Raw genomic sequence first — 19619 nt, 5'->3', positions numbered from 1 at the left:
CAGTGGTGCTGCTGGGTAAACTTGTTACCTTCAGATTGGCACCTTGTCTGGTTTGGAAGAAAACACTGCTAAGAACCAACCGCATCCAGTCACATGCAGCTTACTCCTGTAAGTTCAGTTTTTGTAAAGAACTTCTCACTCGAAATGTCCTTTTTAAAGCCTCCATTCTGATCAACTTGGTCTAAGCTTGTATGGATATGGCTTATCCCTGGCCTCAAAGCTCTAGAGGCCCGCGATAGGCCATATCCAAACAAACTTAGACCAAAGATGAAACCTCAGGTGGACCGAAGTGTTCAGCCCTGAATTCAGAGGTCATAATTTTGCATTTTCAGTGGAAGTAAAGGCTCTAATAGGTACAGTACAAGTTACTAAGATGCAAAATAAGATCTCTTCCTCCTTTCGGCCTTAAGTCCCTATCTATATGAGAGAGTGGCTCGGCTGACAGACGGGGAAAATACCTTGCATTTTACCACCAGCATGTAAGTACAACTCCTCAGAGAGTAGAATGAAATGAATCAGAAACCTGGAGACAGTACAGCTGTGAACTCATGTTGTCACTTCATTTATTTACAAAAAAAAAAAAAACATGGCTATCATCGAAAAAAAAAAAAAAATAACCATGACCTAAAAAGTTGAGCTAAACACAGGAAAATGCACGTCACCACTGCCATGTGTCACTGATTACGTGAGACGCGACAACACTGTCGATATACAGTTTACTGTTAAAGATCTGACAGATGATCGGTGCAGCAGTGTGGGTCCTCTGAAATTTAAATTCGTCTCTTCCTCTTTCGTTTCCTGTGGCGGCCGAGTCGCACGCAGAGCTTTGTTTTGGTTCATCTCCTCTAGAACTTGAACTCTTTGTATTTCTTGGCTCCTCCTCGCGTGTCCTGCGGCTGGGCCTTCCTCTTTTTTTGCTGTTTGGTGACAAGGAAGCAAAAAAGGGGGGAGGAGGGGGAAACTATTAATATTCAAACATCACCCCAAGGGAAAACCTAAAATGAATGCTGACTTCCACTTTCCTTTAGTTTATAAATAGAACTCCTTTACAGTAACACGCTGATAATTCACAGGCCAAATGTGTTGATTAACTAAATGGAAACCATTTCTTAACAACCACATCTGATCTGTTTTTTAAAGATGCTTTGCTGAGGTGTCTGTCGGTCTGAACCGCACTGCTGTTTAAAAGCAGCAAATGTAAAAGCTTCCAGGAACTGGTAACGTAACAGCTGTAATTTGTCAACCGGGAATCAATAAAACAGAAGCATTTATATGAAGAAAACATGTTAAAACAACAGCACTGCTGAGTGGGTGCCAATGCTCAGCTGTTTAGGATTCCTAACAAGGCGAGGGGGCGGGGTCATCGTCAAAGTGCTGTTTTAGTAAAGTCAGTTAAGGAGTGTGTGAATTTTGATGGGTCTAGCCTCAACAGTATGCATCTATAGTGTGAATTTGAACATCTTGGGTCACATTGAGTTATGGCCAGCGTTAAAGTGTTTGTGGAACAAATGACGTCGCGGCTGCAGCAATAGCTCGACTGTTAGAAATGGATTGCGTGTGTCAGTACCTTCTGTTTGGCTGCGTGCTCAGCTACCATGTCGCTGAAGTCCTCCTTCTCCACCTGAGCTTGCTGCTCTCTCACGTGCTCCTCGTACTTCTGCGTCATGGCCATGGGGTCCAGCTCCAACTCCTCCGGGGCCAGCGCCACCTCCACGCCCTGCGACTCCTGCCCTCCACCAGCTTTACGAGCAGCCATGGCCTGAGGGCAGCAGGGAAGATATTTAAGATTCTGCTAGTGGCAGAAGAGGACCCCCCCCCCCCCAAAAAAAAACCAAACAAACAAAAGCTGTACTGCCATTTCATCTGGACACATCGCGCCTTACCCCTGACATTTCGTAAATGTGTGTTGAGGCCATCATGGCTGCTCCTACGGGGCCCGTTCGCCTTTCTGGGAGAACAGTGTACAGCTGCGGCGTCTCATTCCTGTAAAACAAGGACGTGTCAAACTGAGAAAAGCACAGTGTTTTGCTCTTTGCTCACTTTCTATACAAAATATGACCGAAAAGGAGAATTCCTCTGGGTGGTTACAAATTAACGCTGCGAGCGTTTACATTGTAACAGCACAAACAGGACTAAGTTACCTGCCAAAAAGCAAAGAAATCTGCACTACAAATACCTGCTGCTGCTACACTGATGTTTTTTATTACATGGCACCAGAACTGTGGCATTAACAACAAATTAGAGTGGGTGTGATGACATTTTTTTTTTAATGTTGTGTACAGCAAAAGTGACTCATTTTATAGTTGCAGGTACTTTTTTTAGACAGCACCACTCATATAAATAAATGTGAATGGGTCATTCCATGTCAGCTCGTCAAATGCCATCCAATCCCCGGGGAGTCTCACACTGAAGCCGGATGAAATTATGATTTTTTTTTTTTTTTTCCATATTCAAGCTTGAATCTCTGTGAAACCTGATTTGAACTGGTTTAATATTATGTGTCTTGTACATGAGAAGCTATACACAAAACATCAGCCCTCTACTGCTGTCAAAGATCGAACACCCGAATATCTCACAGACTTCGAGCAGCCGTCATTCTGTGTTAACTTGAGCGTCCACATTCACAGAGCTGTAGTACCACATATTTACCCTAAAAAACTGAATGACCTAGCTCAAATACTTTCCTAGATAATGGAGTTTTAAAATTTCCTCTCAAAACATGGAAAAAAAAAAAAGTCTTAAAACACCGCCCCCCCCTCATCCTTGAAATACATGAACCTGAAATTCGGCATAGTTTCCATTAGGAAATTTTTCCCCTGTAGTTTTTTTTCCAGGTAAATATCTGATGATCAGATTGTTCTTTTTTAATATGATGAATTGGGAGATGGAATGAGCCTTATGTAAAGGCCGCAGGAGCCTCGAAGGACTGTTAAAATAAAGAGGAAATGAAAACAGCTGTGGCACTGCGGAGCGACACTCACCCATCCATGGCCTCCTCGATCTTCTTCTTCCTCAGCTCTATCAGCTCTGGGGTCTCCATGCCGGCTGGTACTGATGAGAAGCCTCCTGGGGTGATCAGCCCACTGAAACACACAAAACGAGACACAGTACACGATGAGTTTATTGTCGGGTGCAAATCTCCATACGTGGCTGAGTTCATGCATCTACACACTTTACATCACGAAGCCTCGAAAAAGATCTGAAAGCTGCGGGCGCGCACAACCTCAATCAACCTTAACCTCATAGAAATCCAATCAAGAAACTGATGGACATGAGCGAGGACATGCAGTCATACACTGCACCACAAGATAATCACAGACCAGCTATATACCTCATCAACTAAAGCAAATTACCCAGTTAGACACTAATCAGAATGGGCACTTTACCGCCCAAGTTGGTGTGGCATTTGCGGTTATAATTACACAGTAAATTAAGGAAATGGTTTCATGGTCTGAAAGCTAATTTAAATGTCAGCATTGATGAGAATGATGTAAATCTGATATTTAGTGTTACAGATCTATGAGCTGCATCCCTCAAACTCTTTAGCTGCATGGTTATTTTTTTTTTTATTTTGACACACCCCCGACAGTAACTACAACCTTCAGCTGAAATAGTGCCTCACACACTCTGATGAAGGCACTGTGCTGAAAACACACAAACCTGCTTCCACTACAATGTGAGCCAAAAAACAAATGCAAACTGAAGTTTGTGAGGTGTGACCCTTTTCATTTTCTGGAGTGCATTTATTTAGTTTTAGGTTTAGCACGCTATTGATGAAGCACAAATCCTCTCTACAAATTAGAAAGATTATTTTTCTTTTAATATTCTGGATAAAGATAAACACTTCAGGGTGAGAAAAATCAATCTGAAATAAAACTAAGATTCATGTTTTATAAAACGTTAACTACACCGTGCGTATTAAGTACCTGTCTGCTGGTGTGAAGAATCCTGTTTCGTCTGGTTTCTCCTCGTCGCTCTCTTCCTCCTCCTCTTCCTCTGATGATTCCTCATCTGAGGGTTCCAGCTCTCCCCACGGTGTGTGGTCCACCTCTTCTTCCTCTGCTTTAGCCTAAACACAGAACCACATTCATCTATTAGTCATTGTTAAGACAGCCATAATATAAATGTTGCTTCTAATCGGAATATGTGGGAATCAAACAGGGGCTGAAAATTTCAGCTTGGATGAAATTTGTATCAAGAAACCTGCCAGCAAACAATCAGAAATAAAAGTTGCTGTTGTAGCATTTTAAGCAAATGTATTTACTTTGTTTTCAAAGTTAACTTTTAGTTACGATTTAAAAAAAAAAAAAAAATGCAGGAACTCTAAAATGCCTGGAGTGTATTGTGAGTGTGGAAGATTGTGGAGGTCCTAACCTGGAAGTCTGCGGAATTGGTCCCGAACACGTCACCATAAAGAGGTTTGCCCATCTCATCTACTGGCGGCTTCCCCCAGCCTCCAGCGTGGTAACCAAAAGTACAGTTCTGATGAACAGAGGAACACCAGGGTGCAGACAGAGAAACAAAAGTCATACTCAAACACATTTAATGGCACTGATTCACTGGCATAATTAGTTAGAACTGAGGTCGATGCTGTTAGAACTTTGTATATTTAAGCCCTTTTTAAAAAAAAAAAAAAATCTGAGCCTGGATATTTTGTTACCTCTGGGATGGGGGAGTTGAGCCCAGGGATCTTGAGGTTGGGATATGAGGGAGGGGGTCCGTACCTCTGCATGGCAATCAACCAGGGAGGTGGCACCTTGTGGGCATTCTAGTGACGAAGAGAAAGTGACAATACAAGTGAAATGACTAGTTCTGCTTCCTCAGTGAGCAGTAAGATGGCTTCCCTCGAAGCTAAAAATATGCCCGGCGTACATGTGTGTGCCTGCTGCTGCTGCCTGAGACAAAATAATCTGCCTGGGTATATTTTTATAACCGTCGTTATCACAGCATTGTGCTCCTGTCCTCATTAGTGTGTCTGTGTAAACAAGTCCTGTCACGTCTTATCTGACACATTTATTCTCACAGCTTGTACATTCATCCACTTAACAGCAGTAACAGAGAGAGTGACAGAATGATATAGCAGGGAAAGTGATACTACAGCAGGATAGCAACAACAAAACAGCAGCAGCTGATTTCTTTTTGACAACTGGAACTTCCTACAATAGGTTTTATATCACTCTTTATTTAATTAGTCTCACTGAGATTAAAATGAGACTAAGAACAAGAAACACTAACAAAAACCCATCAGCAGGCAGCACAATAAACAAAGAATCATAAACATCACTGCATAAAGCTCTAAGATCACCGAGGCTGTGCGTTTCTGCATATATATGCCTGCATTTGTGTGTTTATCAAGAGAAATTGCAGTTAGTTTTAAACTCGTTTGCTGCTTTTTGTGCCTGAGCTCAGTAAATTTACACAGTATTTTAGCAACAGTGGAACCTACAGGTCCAACCGGCATGCCCAGAGCGATACGCAGCTCATCAGACAGATCTCCTGGCTTCTTCTCTTTCAGACGAGTTTCAAACTCTTTACCCTGCAGAGGCACAAAAACAAAGTAGGTCATGTGATGGACCTGCAGCACTAATGACTTCACTGCAGACAATGTAAGTAGTGCTCCTGATTACACATCTCTGTACCTCGTAGTAAAGGTCACCGTGGATAGTGAGCTTGGGCTTGATTTGCCATTTGAAGAAAGCATCGTGGAGCTTCTGGTAGTCGATGTCGATCTTTCCCATCTTGGGACGAACCTTCTCTCTCATTTTGGTTTTCATAGTTTTGGCATCCTCCTGCAAATGGACGTAAAACAGGGACATTAATCATGCACTAAACCTTCTGCTATTGTTGAGTCGGACTGTTAGAAGGCCACCCACCTTCTCCTGCAGAGCCTCCCTCATTTCCTGGATTCCTGTCCTCTTGATGAACTCGGGCAGCTCAAACGGCGGCTTCTCGATACCTCTCTTTCCCTGCAGATACTTCCGTTTGAAGCACCAGTGTCTGGGCACCGGCACGGTGTTCCTGGTGGCTTTTAAGTGCACGAGCAGCTTGGGCTCCTGAGCCGTCACATCGTGCATTTCCACCACATCTGGACGAGCCACCAACTGAAAGCAAAGTGGCAGAAAGAGAAAAAATGTTATCTATTCAAAATGTTCTATAGACGAGACTGAAAAGCAAAACATTTTTAAAGCCTGAACTTACCTGTTTGAGTTCAGCCACTGTCAGCCTGTTCATCCTCCTCAGCTTCTTCTTGGATAGTTTAGGAGCATCCTGCCTGATTTCCTGCACGTGAAAAAGCATTTCAGCTTTTAACACATACACAAAAATCATTTTATTCTTTCTACTAACAGACGGGGAGGGGGGGATTCAAACCTCATCACTGTCATCACTGTCTTTCTTCTCCTCTTCAAATCCTTTTTTCCGCAGCACAGCTGTCTCCAGCTTCTCTGCCTTCTCAGGCTCCTTCTCCTTCTCTTTCTTCACATCATCAGTCAGCTAGAAAAGAGCAGGAAAGACAGACTGCATTAGAGGGAGAGGGGCATCAAAGCAGGTGTATTATAAGAAATTATGTCTGCTGGAGTCACACCTTAAATGCCTCAAAAATCCTCTTGAAGAAGATGTAGTTGGGGTCGTAAATCTCGGGCTCCTCTGTGACATACTCGATCTCCACCTCTGACTCCTTCTCTTTGTCCTTCTCCTTGTCGCTGGTCTCCTTCTGCTGCTGCTCCGCCTGCTCCTTCTTCTCCTGCGCTCGCTTCTTCTTGCTCTTCTTTTTGCGGTTCCTGCGTTTGCGGTTTTTCTAAGGAAAAGTTTGGTTCATAAATTCAGACTGAGTCCCAATAGCTTCCAATAAAAACAAAAATCAAAACACTTTTATTGTGGATTAATTCATCCCAGGAACTTGGTTCTTTTGAGTTTAGAAGACACACTCCCATTTTTAAACGCAAAGGCGCAGATATCCTCACTTCTGAATTAAATACTAGTGTTGTGTTAATAAATTTTACAGGTTTAAGCCAATTTTAAATGTTAAAGCGAGAGCAACAACTCACAAAATTAACTCTTAAGCACAGACTCACAATGGTGTTACTTAAAGCTGCCTTGGATGCTTAAAAGAAGGCTTACGTCTTTTTTAGACATCTGGCTGTCGTCATCTGTTTCAGACATGACTGGTCCAGATGAATTGATCAAGTCCATCTCTGCTCCCTCATCTTCATCATCATCGTCCTCTGAAAAAAAAAAGATATATAAAAATGTGTGGTGATCACACTCTAAAACCTCATTTTCCAAACACAAATCACCCAAAAAACATTCTGAATTCGACAATTTAACATAACTAAAGTTGGCCTACCCAGACAGTCACTACAGCACAAATCTGACCAAATAAATTATTTTAGTTCAGCAGCACTCGAAGGAGCTGACTGACCTGTGGGATCGGTGAGCTGCTCCTGTCTGATCTCCTTCAGCTGGAGGATCTTCTCCAAAGCCTGGGGGATCTTGGGACCGCTGACACTTATCTCCTCACTCTGCCAGCTCTGAAATTCAAAAAGTGTGAGTAGGGAAATTTTATATACATCTGTGTGTTTGGAAAAAAATAGAAGAAAAACAACCTCTTTCAGGAAAATGTGGACTAATGCATACATGTCTGAACATGAAATGCAAACAATGGCGGACAGGGGGTCACGCTATCTGATTTGGTCATTTAAAGAAGAGGTAGTGTCAACAGAAGAGCACTGCTAAATAATTTTAAGAATATATACATACATCTGAATGAGTATACAAAATATAAATAAATAAACAAACAATCTGTGTAATTTAAGGATAGTTCACAGAGAAGATTGAATCAGCCTACATACAGGGGGAGCAGTATTTACCTCTCTGCTATCTTCTCCAGGAGGAGGCGGCACTCTCTGTTTCTGAACTGGTAGCATGGTGACACCTGGAGGCAGAGGCCCTGAAACACAGGCAGTAAACAACATGAGCAGCTTATTAAGATATATGACCAATAGCTCTCAAAATGTGCTTTTTAAGATAAAGACTCAAAACTTCACTTGCAGCAAAGATCAAGTCATTTCTGGAATGAAATACATTTTTAGAGCTCTGGCTTAAACACACCTCTGAGTGGGGTGACAGTGGGCATGGATCTGGGCTGCATCTTGGCCATCTCCTGCTGACGCTCCTGTTCCAGCAGCACTGCGGCCTGATATATGAGGAGGGGAACAGAGATTACCATGTTTAAAAATTGAAGTAGCATAAAAGTGAAAATTGCACAGAGATGAAAATATTTAACCAAAAATAAATAAATAAATAAAAAATAATAAATTAAATTATATTCCATTATCTGCTGCTTATTAGGGTTCAGGTCATGGAGGCAACAGTCTAAGCAGTGGCACCCAGATCTCCCTTTCGCCTCATCCAGCTCTTCTGAAGGAATACCAAGGAATAGCCAAACTAGCTGGGAAACTTAATCTTGCCAGCATGTTCTGGATCTGTCCCAGGGCCTTCTCCCAGTAGGATGAAACACCTTAGCTGGGAGCTGTCCAGAAGGCATCCTAGTCAGATACCTGAAACACCTCAACTGGTTCCCTTTGATGTAGAGGAGCAGTGGCTTTACTTTGAGCCCCTCTTAAATGACTGAACTCCTCACCCTTTTTCTAAGGCTGAACTCAGACACCCTTTGGAGGAGGATCATTTCCACTGCTTGTATCATTCTTTCAGTCACCATCCATAAATTGGTACCACAGGTGAGGGTGCGAATTAGGGCTGCAACTATCGATTATTTTTGTAATCGAGTATTCTATCAATTATTCCATCAATTACTCGAGTAATCGGATAAGAAATACTTTTTTCATATTAACAGGTCATCTGCATATTTTAACTTTCATACTGCAGTTTTTCTCTGTGTGAAACAAACAGGGTGAATGGAGCAGCTACAAAGTTCTCTTTTCTTCACTTGCTGATCAGATGGTTGATGAAGGACCTCCAGCTGTGTCCCAGTAAAAGGTTTAATGGTGGTTACAGGGGAAAAAGCTTGTTTTGGATGCTAGAAATATGTTAAATGCGCTCCATTTGAGCTCACGTCTCTGCTGTGTTAGTGTTTTTGTTGAAAAACTGGGGGCTGCAAGAGCATAATGTTGTAATGCTTTGTATTCACAAGCATTCTCCTAAAATACATTTCTACTGCAGGTCTATATTGAAACACTAGTCAGGGATTAAAGCATAAAAAAATATTTTGACGGGGTAGCTAGTGCTAATAGCGGCGCTTGCTAACAGTATATCTATGGTTAAAGCCATTTGTTCTAGGAGCTGAAGTAGAAAGAAAAAAAAAAATAACTGAAATTCTCAGCCCAGCGAGCACAGCACACAAACACGACAGAGCGGTGGAGGCGTGGAAAAACATGTCAGCGATGATCCACTCAGTGTTATGGGCTCGACACACGGGGAGCGACAAACGACAGCGACGAATGGGTCGCATCGCCACTGGGGTGAAACCGAACACACGGGACGCGATAGCGACGGCAGCTTTGCGAATCGCGCTCTTACGTCACTTGTCTCCAAGAAATGTGATTGGTTATGAAACTGGAGGGATTTAGACATTTTAAAAGCAGTCCGTGTCAGACACGGCAATAAAGATGAGGAGTCTGAAGATTTTATTGGAACTGACAGAAATCTTGCTGTTAAGGCTCCGCTACAAAAGAAAAAGACAACCTTGGGTTCATCCTATATTAGCACTAAAGTCCTCTCTATCCGTCTGTTTAACGTTAGTGTTACACCAACACGTTCTCATACGGCTGCCTTTTATGTGTAACTCGATAATCACTGCGTGAAGTGTCATATAATATAGGAAAGTCAAACATAGATAAAACGATGCTTTCCTTCCTGCTGAAAGTGGTTGCAGACTGCAGTGTGTAGCATACTCTCCGCTCATTGGTCAGTCAATGAAACTCTCGCTGATTGGTTTAGTGCCACACGACAGCGACAAAAGTAGAACATTTTCCAACTTTGTTGTGTCGCGTCGCCTGGTCGCGTGTGCACGTCTACGTGTACGAGCTCGAAATTTCACATGCACGAACGTCGCCGGTCGCTTAGCTGGAGGAGGGCAAGCGATTGTCGCCTCATCGCACAAGCTCCATAGGAAATGAATGGAGAGCGAGCGACGTCGCTCCCCGTGTGTCGAGCCCCTTAAAGGGAATCCGTCGCAGCGACGGAGAGCTTTTTAGAATCTGAGGGATTTTTTCCTAACGCCTGATACACACTGCAGTCCAGTAGGTGGCAGTAATGCAACTCTAAGCTGGTTTGCCCACCGCCATTAAACCCACAAGAAGTAGAAGACTACTGGAGAAGTTTAATGCAGCTAATAAAGGTGAAACGCTCCACTTATACGGAAACACCCAATTGCTGCAGAGTTTAAACGAAGCATCGAAGCAACAAATTTGCTTCAAGGATTTTTTTATAATCAAACTATTTGAGTTACTCGAGGAATCGTTGCAGCTCTAATGCGAACACAGATCAACTGCTAACCTGACAGACTTGCTTTCATGTTTAGCTTCTCACAATACACAGCATCCTCCATGCTGATCTATCTGTCAATCTCCTACTCTACTCTCGCCTCGCTTGTGAAACAGCTGAGATAACTCGTGTATGTGTGCGCTGTGCTTTAAATATGAATATTTCAACTGGGAATTGTTCATCCTCCTACCCTTTTCTGTTGTTCCAAAAGATCTTGTTCATCCATGACACGGGAATCGCCCTGGGACAGCCGGAAACAATAAGACCCAGACAGGAAAAACATGATTTGAAAGTATTTTCTGTGTGTAGTCCTGCATTTTTAAAGCAGGAACTTAATGCTATGGTCCTCTGGTAACAAAAACATTTATTCTGTCACATTCACTTATACTATTATAGGATATATTTGTCTTATTTACAAGTGCCTACACATTAAAACCATCAGCTCTTTCTCTTTGTTTCAGTTATCACATCTTTGTCTTTTAAATGCAAAGCTAAATGTCAAAAGTGAGTGATCAGTGAGTAAACCTTTGGTTCAGCTATCCTCACCTGCTTGGCCCGCTCCTCCTGCTGTAACACCATGGCTGCTCTCTGCTGAGCCATCTTCAGCTGATCATCCTGTGTGAGGCCAGGCGGTGGCAAACCAGAGTGCTCCATGCCCATGTGTATACCGGGTGGAGGAGGCCCACTGGGCATCATGCTCATAGGCGGGATCATACTCATACCAGGAGGCATGGGTGGCATGGGCATCGGGGGCATAGCAGGGATACCTGGTATCTATAGAGGAGGAAATACAGAAGGCTGTGGTTTAAATGTGAAGTATAATGGTTTGAAGTGAACTCATTAAGGATGCATCACTTCCCGAGTAAGATAATGTGTTAAGTGAACATGTTACATTTTTTTAATGTTTTGTTGAAATGCTTCTTAACGACATTTAGCATTGTTCTACAAACAGCAGCAACACTGACAGAACTGAACACACTCAACTGTAACACATTCACAAGACTGAAAAACTTTTGGCTGCTCCCTTATTCACAAGTGGTTTCCACAGCAGGCAGCTCTCTACATTTGAATAGGCAGATTTTTTTTTTTTTTTTGCCAGAGGTCCTTCTTGACACAATCCCAAAGGGAACTGTGGCTCCTCCTAACATCGAGCCATAGATCTTTCTCTTCTTAGCAAATAAGTGAACCACACTGGTTACTCACATGACTATACTTCTATTTCAAAATATTAACATAAACAGGAAGAATTGCAGTATTTCTACTCACTTCGATCTCCCCACCCCCCACACAGTTAAAATACTTTTTCCCTAGTTACTTGTACCATTTTCTTGTGGATGCACATATCTGTGGGTAATTCTTGGGTTGGTTAATGATCATTATGTGGTTTGACTTTTATTCTAAACATCCCTCCATGCATGTATTTTCTTCTGCGTATCCAGTTCGGGGTTCACCCAGGACAGGTAACCAGCCAGTCACAACACAGACAACCTTGGGCCAATCATCAATTAACCTAACCCCACTAACTAAATGTCTTTGGACTGTGGGAGGAAACCGGAGTACCCAGAGAGAACATGCAAAGTCCACACAGAACGGCCCCAGCCAGAGGACCGTCTTGCTGTGAGGTTAACCACCGTGCCACACACTACACTGATGTTTAACTACTGTGTGCTGTAGTTATTATACACAGTGTTTTCCCTCCAATTTACCTGAGAACCCATTTGTTTATCGTCATTAGGTTTGCTGAGGAGAATCCCAGTCTGTGGAGAGAGACATGACATTTAGACATTCAGAATAGTTCCTCTCATTTTAATGAAAAGGAGAAAAGAAAAATCAAAGAAGCAAAAATGAATAGCTGGGGAAATACTATTAACCTCTGGTCAAACATTTTACCAGACTACTGTAACGTAACCTTAAAGTGAGGGGGAAAAAATGCTATAAAAAGCTGCACCACCATACAAAACAACTGCACGGTCACTGGAAAACCGAACCGCGAATGCATTCACCTGTATCATGTAGCCCTTCAGCCTGTCAATTAGCTCCTCTCTGGGGCCTGAAGAGAGAAAATGAGAAACAGCTGTTAAACAACACTGATATGAATCTATGCGTGTAAAACGTACACCAATAATGTGCCAGAACAACTCATTTACGTGTTAACGTGTAACAGAGCACTAGGCTAACGCCGAGCACTACATGTAAAGTTAGCCAAGTAGCTAATCCTCTGGACAAGTTGCAGAGCTAATACGAAGGAAAAAAGCAAATCAGATGGTCTTGGTTTTACCAAACATGAGTCACAGTGGTTAAAATGTCACGTACTTGATTAACAAGTGTGTGAAATTTATGCAACAGAGCATCAACACAACGCAGGCCTAGCTGAAATTCATTGTAACGGAAGTATTGCGTTTTAATGCTACTAGCTGGAGTTAGCAACTAGCTAGCTGCTAATGGCCAAACACCGTCTACTTTGGCGCTTTCTCTAGGCTTTTTTTTTTACCCATGTTGGGCGCCCCCAGCTCCGCCAGCTTGCCCTGAAGCTCCGGGATGCTCCATGTATTCAGAGCTGCAATAGCACTCCCCAAATCAGACGGTAGAGACTCGGTGCCCGGCGGTCCGTCGGATGCCATGTTGAAGTGTTAGCTCAATGGAGCAACGGCGGCAGAGGAGGACACGCGAGAGTTGTGGAAAGACGCAATGCATGACGGGACTTGAAGTCTGAAAGAAGACGTGTTACTGGGTGGAGTCTCTAGATGTCAGTGTTTGCTATTTAGACTTGAAAAGTCTTTTAAATTTTATTAGGAAAAAAACCTTCCTAATTTTACATGTTATACTGTACAAGTCTGCCAACTTTTTAAGAGGCATAAAACGGAAATTTACTGCTTACGTAAACTTCAAATGAAGTATAGCACTTGGTAAATGTTGCCTGCTTATAGTCAGTATTAACTATATTACGGAAACGGATCATTTAAAGGGAAGCATAATGAAGAAGAAGAAGAAGAAACAGCCTTTATTGTCCCACAGAGGGGAAATTTGGGTGTAACAGCAGCCGCAGTTATTATAAATATAAATAAAGATATAATAATTCACACATAATGCATATGAATGTACACTATCATAATGAACTGCAGTATGAAGTCAGACCTGCTACAAACAAAAGGCACAGTGCATACAGCAATGACTGTATACGAGACTGTTTTCTGCAGTCATGGCTATAAAGCCCTCCCTTTTCAGTGTGGTGGTATATGACCAGCGGGCACTGCGCAGACGCACTGGAAAGAGGGCACACAGGCAGCAGAAGGGCGTTTCTTTGTACGCTCTGGACCGAGAGGAGGGGAGGGTATAAATCTGCACTTAAACATGGAAGGGAAAGTATGTTCTGAAGTTGTATGCTGAATGTCGTGTAACTTTTTTTTTTTTTTTTGAAGGAAACACATTGCAAGGTAAATATAATATTCCTCAACATCACTTTACATCCACAGTTTTGCGGCGGGCTGCAGAGACGAACACGTTTAAAGTCATTTGACCTCCTGGTCTGAACTTTTTAAAGAGGGGAGCTGGAAGTTTATGAGTTGTTGTTGCTGGTTTGGAACCCGGAAGGTATTGCAGTCAAAGACCAGTTTCTCACAGTTTGTACTGGAATAGCAACCATGAAATGTGCAATTATTGTGCAACTGATTACGCAAAATTTGCGTTACTGGATTAGTCCCCCCCTTTTTTTTTTTTTTCTGTCAGGGTTGGTGGATGGTGTGTTTGATGGTAGTGACGAGAAGGGAAATGTGTCGCACAGCTGTTCGCGATGGTCAGCTTGAGAAAGATGCAGTTTGAGGCTTGGAAATTTTATTATTTATTTGTATTTTTTTTTCCAGGGACCACACCCACCTATCTTTAGAGCTGCTTTCTTATCTGCGTGAGCCATGTGTCCAAATTAGTTGTATATGGGCCAAAATATGTTTCAAACCATACGAACTGAGTAACCTACTCTAACAATGAGCATTTCCCCAATGTAGTGCAGTGTTCCTAAAAGCTGTTTCTTTGCAGACTTTCAGAAAAACGACTCTCATACAGTAGTCAGCATGTTCCCATCAGTGGTCACAGTGAGTGTCCAATTTCTCTGCGGGTCTATTTTCTCCATAGCTTTAAAGCAAATACTTTGGATATTTAATTTCGCAGTAAACTGTCTTTGGAACATGAACCCTGCATGCAGAAATACACCACAGGCGGTCATAAGGCTTACGCATAGCACACAAACTGGACTTATCCCTGCCACTTAGTTACACTCAGCGTGCATTGAATCAGCCTGAGTCGTGAGAAGGAGGAAACCGAGGACACGCTGGGACATGAGCAGAAAAGCATTAGTCGGACATTCTGTTTATTGATGATTGCAGCGGTTTCACAGTCTTTGCATGTCTGCTACTTAAGTCATCTGACCCCTATTTCAAAGGAAGTATCCTGCTGTGCAAAACAAATAAAAGAAATCCATGTTATGGGCTGGATCAAAGTGTACGTTTTCAGTTTTCTTGTCTTGTATTGCTAGATAATGCAGTGCAGTACATGCATGTACCCACACCCTACTGCTTGCCACTTCTTATATGTGCCACTACCATCACTGAGCTGGAGGCTAAGTGTGTGTGTGTTGGGATATAGAGTGAGAGTATGTAGTCTGCATGTATTTCTCATGTGAGAGGAAGTAAAATATTCATTACAGTCAGATTGAACTCAGGTTGGGTAAAACGTGCCCTGATGGCAGCCAGAAGAGGTGAAACCATATGACTGCTTTCATTAAAGTAACCCAAAATAACATAAATATGATAAACATGTGAGTTGTTTGTGGTCTGCAGGGATGACAGTGTTACACTGTAATGGCTGTAGTTGTGAGCGGTGGAGACAAAAATAAGAGGCTGTTTAAACAGGTTGACAGTCTGGTCTTTTCTTTTCTTTTTTTTTTTTTTAATTATACTTGTGGCTTCTGGCTGTATAGTCAATAACTCTTCCAACTCCAGGAAAAGTGAATTAAGTATTGAATTAACTTACAGCAGTGCTCATTCTGTTATTCGAATGACAATAGTAAATTGTTAATAGCAGTGATGGTATAGTTACCTTTAAAAAGTAATCCGATTACAGATTATTCCTTTAAAAAGGAACCTGGTTACTTTACTGATTACTTAATTTTAGAAGTAACTAAGTTAGATTACGAGTTACTTTATTAGTTACAGTCAACAGCTGCTGGTGTTGTGCTGAAAAACTGATTGTCTGCCATAAAGTGATTCAGAGGTTTCTTTGTGCTTTTGTGTGTAATGTCTTTGCTTATATTGATAGAGTGCAGTCAACATGATTTATGAAGGGCTTATATATAAGATGAAGAAATAACTTGTTTAGCAAGAATCTTCAGGAGTCTGTGTTATTGTACCTACCTGTAGTCAACGTCACTTTGTGTGTGTGTGTGTGTGTGTGTGTGTGTGTTTTTTTTAAATCCTGCTCTTTATGTGATGTTTGAGGGATTTACTTTTTAGTAAAGGACTTATTTCTGCTGTTTGAATGACCATGACAGCCACTGTGGTAAAATATACTCAGTGGACCCAATATTTCTACTCCTATGTAGTTGTTATAGTGGTGACAAAAGTGCATTGGTTGGTGTAATAATGCTTGTGGTAAGAAATATTATGTCAGCAGTAGTTGTGGGAGCAGCCGTGGCAGCATTAAGCAGCACTTCCACATTTGCTAGCTGTCCTATTAGCAGAAATGATGTGTGTAGTACTCATTCAGATGACACCAGTGTAGCTTTATCATGTTAGCAGCAATAGAGAAACGTGATAAGTGTCCACACTCTGTAAATCAACAGACTGAGGAACCTGCTGTTGCAGCTGTTGGGAGTTTTTGGATCTGTTAGCAGGAACATTTTTCACTCAGTAATCCCAATGGGTGTGGTTCACAGAGGGGGGGGGGGTGGAAACTCTTACATGGCTCCACAGCTCCACACACTCAGCTTCTGCTGTGACTGACAGTCGGGACTCAAAACCGGAAGAGTGTTTAGGTTCATATCTGTGCTGGGGTTGTAAACAAAAAGAGACAGAGCTGAAAGAAGTTAAAAATAAACGCCTTTCCCTCTGTGCTCGACAGAAAAGGCGTAGAAAGACTCGAAGCAACAAAGGCAGACAAAGTGAGGCTAACTCTGTCGAGAGCTCCAGTTCTGTCAAGAGCTTTGGTGACTCTGATGATAGTTTGTGCTCCTCCATCGCGGGCTCTGCTTAATTAAAGAGTCACAGAGAGCTTGTGCTTGTTCTTTACCTCATGCAACCTTTATTGTGCATCAAAATACACACACACACACACGCTTTGTTAATGTGCTTGTCTGTTTAAACAGTGACTTTAATTTTGTTCTCACTGACCCTGTGCACACATTCAACTCCCCACCGTAAAAGTAGCACCGATATGCCTATTGTGTGTAACTGCTGTGCTGGGCATTACAAGAATCTATGTCTGTGGTTGGCTGAAAAGAAACGGGGACAGCTCATTGGCCTTTTTAAACCCTGAATGTGAATGCACACAGAGGATGTGCACAGCCTCTGCTTTAATCTGTGATCCATGTGTAGATATTCATAAGTACAGACTTGTATCTTTGTGCTTAGTTTTTTTTATTTTCCACTTTTTTTTGCAGGGTTTGGCCACTGTTGGGGTGAGAACGGGTTGACATCCTGCACTGCTTGAGGTGACTGGTGCTGTCTGGAATCAGATCTTTTGTACTGAGTAAGTCCTCTTTGCTGTGAGAAGCTTTGGATTTTTGAGCTCCTCTGTTTGTGATTGCAATCAAAGCATCCAGCTGTAGCACAGACACATGTACCATGACCAAGCAGCAGCGTAGTCTCATCAATGTTTGATAGCTTCTTGATAGCTTCTGATGTTTTATTCTAACTGATTATTGAGCCTTGAAGCCATTACCACTTTATATCAGATTTACATCAGTGCTGCTGTTGCCTCTTTAATAACTGACACTGACAGATCTTTATATCTTATTGTGGTTCCAAAGAGAATCCAATTGATAGGAGCAGGCAGCCCTACTGTGTGCCGTTAACTCCACAAGTTGAAGATGGCGGAGACACCTATTTATGCCACAGGCATGGCCTACAAGCTGAGGAACCAGTGGGATCGCGACAGTGGCCTGGGACAGAACCACAATGCTGTGAAGTTCTTGGGTCAGGACTACGACACTCTGAAAGCCCAGTGCCTCCAGAGCGGGAGACTGTTTGAAGATAGTCTGTTTCCTTGTGCTGCGTCGTCTTTGGGATTCAACGAGCTCGGTCCCAGATCCTCTAAGATTTACGGCGTTCGCTGGATGAGGCCTACGGTGAGAAATGAGGTTTGGGGGTGGGTGGGGGTGTTTGTTTAGTTTAACCTGGGGAGTTCTTTATTATGCTGCTGAAGATGCAAACAGGTGATAGCTGGGATTGTAGTGTATGCTTTGACTTTAGAGAGTTACACACTTGAAGCACTGAAGCAATCAGGTTTGGTTTACACAGCAGTTTAACGAACGAACGAAGTTTAACTGTAGCCTGTTTCCAAAATAACTGAAGGCATTATAGTGGTGTTGTTCCTTCATGTGTGCAGCTTTTGCCCAAGCATGGGTGAGCAAACAAGTGGAGAAAATGTAGAAGCTACCATTAGAGTTTTTTTTTAATCATTTGTCCGTGATGTGCATGCTGTAGATCGGGTTTTAAAGTGGTTTTTAGAAGGTTAATGTGATAGCTTCTGACACAAGCTATCTCCTACTGAAGGCTACATATCTGTTACAGAACACTTCCTCACAGTAGAAAACTCAACTTACAAACACAAAACACTGTTGTCTGAATAATCAGAGCTGGCAAGCACTGACCTCTGACAACCAAGAAACCAGATTTTTGAGATTTGTCACATTGTCTACTTCCAGGCAACAAAAGGTTTCTGGTGATGTAGCATTCCTGTGAAGTGCTGTTAGTCAATCAGCTGTTAGCACCAGTTTGGATTCTGACTAAGTGGTCGCTGCTGTCAGTCCTGAAACACTGGAGCAAGCTGTGGTCTTAAAAGCTTTGCAGAGTGATTGTTTTGGCTTCCTTTTGAGTATCACCACGTGTGCATGTGCCTGCATGCTACCTGTGTTTGCTTGTTCCCTCTAATGTTTTCCGGGGTCTCAGCCTCACGAAAATAGCGCTTCATAATGCATGCATCACCTGCACCACATGATCTGTGATATTTACACTAAGAGGGTCATAGTGCTCACTTTGTCCACTGAGCACACACAAAACCATTCAGCATGTGGCTGAACTTTTTTTTTAAGGCTCACACAGAGAGCTATTTTAGGTGTGCTTGTGCCACGTGAAGAAATGAAATGTTTGTTTTTATAGCTTCACGGGGTTTCTCGCACTTACCTTGCTGAGTATAAAATGGTTTGGGGAACAGGAAGTTGTGAAACACTAGAGTGTAACAAAACGTCTGTAACGTACCTGTGGTTTTAATTTATGCACTATGACCGGATTTAGAAATGGCCACAGGTTTACATTTTATTGAATAAAATTATAAAATAGATTTTGTAAACCAGCTATCATTCAATAACCTGATTAATTTGAGTTTTCAAAAAAGAGCCATGACAACTTAAGGATTTGCTTGCTTGGCTCACCACAAAGACGAAGAGCTAATGCAAGAAAGTAGCCTCGTTAAGTCCAGAGGAAAAAAACTTCAAAGTTAAGTAGCGTGATACCTGCTGCAGGTCAAACAGCAGTTTAAAACAGTTTGCTCCATCTATTGGTTGAAGAATTAATGTAAAGATTCATGAAATTAAATGCTTTTATAAGGTGTGCCAGGGGGATTAAAAATAAAAAAATAAAGTCCAGGCCCTTTTAGCCTGCTGCGAGGTGGTTGCCAGGCAGAGCATCATAATATTTGATATAGATAAGGAGGAGTTGGCAAACAAAGAAACACACACACATGTAGCTTTTGTGTGTTATAGCATCATAAATACAATTTGTTCTATAGATTTACTAAATAACTTATGGTCATTATTGGGTTGAGCAAATCCACCAAATTTCATTTATTGCATCAGTAGTTAGTCAGTCCTTCTTTCACTAGTCCAGAGTTGTCTCTAAACCTTGACT

General features: G+C 42.2%; 2 protein-coding genes across 2 annotated transcripts in view; one reads left to right on the top strand and one right to left on the bottom strand.

The window, feature by feature from the left end:
• Positions 1-570: 570 nt before the first annotated feature.
• sf3b2 (splicing factor 3b, subunit 2) lies at positions 571-13173 on the bottom strand. Its single transcript, XM_030753425.1, has 22 exons — positions 12995-13173; positions 12507-12553; positions 12210-12260; positions 11050-11277; positions 10694-10744; positions 8110-8194; positions 7869-7948; positions 7421-7529; positions 7120-7223; positions 6584-6796; positions 6370-6492; positions 6199-6279; positions 5874-6101; positions 5640-5789; positions 5447-5536; positions 4661-4768; positions 4375-4482; positions 3927-4069; positions 2982-3083; positions 1884-1983; positions 1568-1759; positions 571-917 (listed from the first exon to the last, which is right to left on the bottom strand). Exons 1-22 carry the CDS (start codon positions 13122-13124, stop codon positions 846-848), a joined length of 2595 nt encoding a protein of 864 aa, XP_030609285.1. The 5' UTR covers positions 13125-13173; the 3' UTR covers positions 571-845.
• Positions 13174-13800: 627 nt separating this feature from the next.
• Positions 13801-19619, top strand: part of capn1 (calpain 1) — a 31888-nt gene continuing 26069 nt past the window's right edge. The window contains exons 1-3 of the mRNA XM_030753429.1: positions 13801-13937; positions 17153-17241; positions 17522-17839. Coding sequence (XP_030609289.1) covers positions 17582-17839 — 258 coding nt within the window. The 5' untranslated portion in view covers positions 13801-13937; positions 17153-17241; positions 17522-17581. The remainder of the gene's footprint in view (positions 13938-17152; positions 17242-17521; positions 17840-19619) is intronic.

This window comes from Archocentrus centrarchus, chromosome 18 (assembly GCF_007364275.1).
Source record: "Archocentrus centrarchus isolate MPI-CPG fArcCen1 chromosome 18, fArcCen1, whole genome shotgun sequence".
NCBI classification, from domain to species: domain Eukaryota; kingdom Metazoa; phylum Chordata; class Actinopteri; order Cichliformes; family Cichlidae; genus Archocentrus; species Archocentrus centrarchus.
Note: the sequence above shows the minus strand (reverse complement) of the source record. Positions and strands in the feature narration are given on the sequence as shown.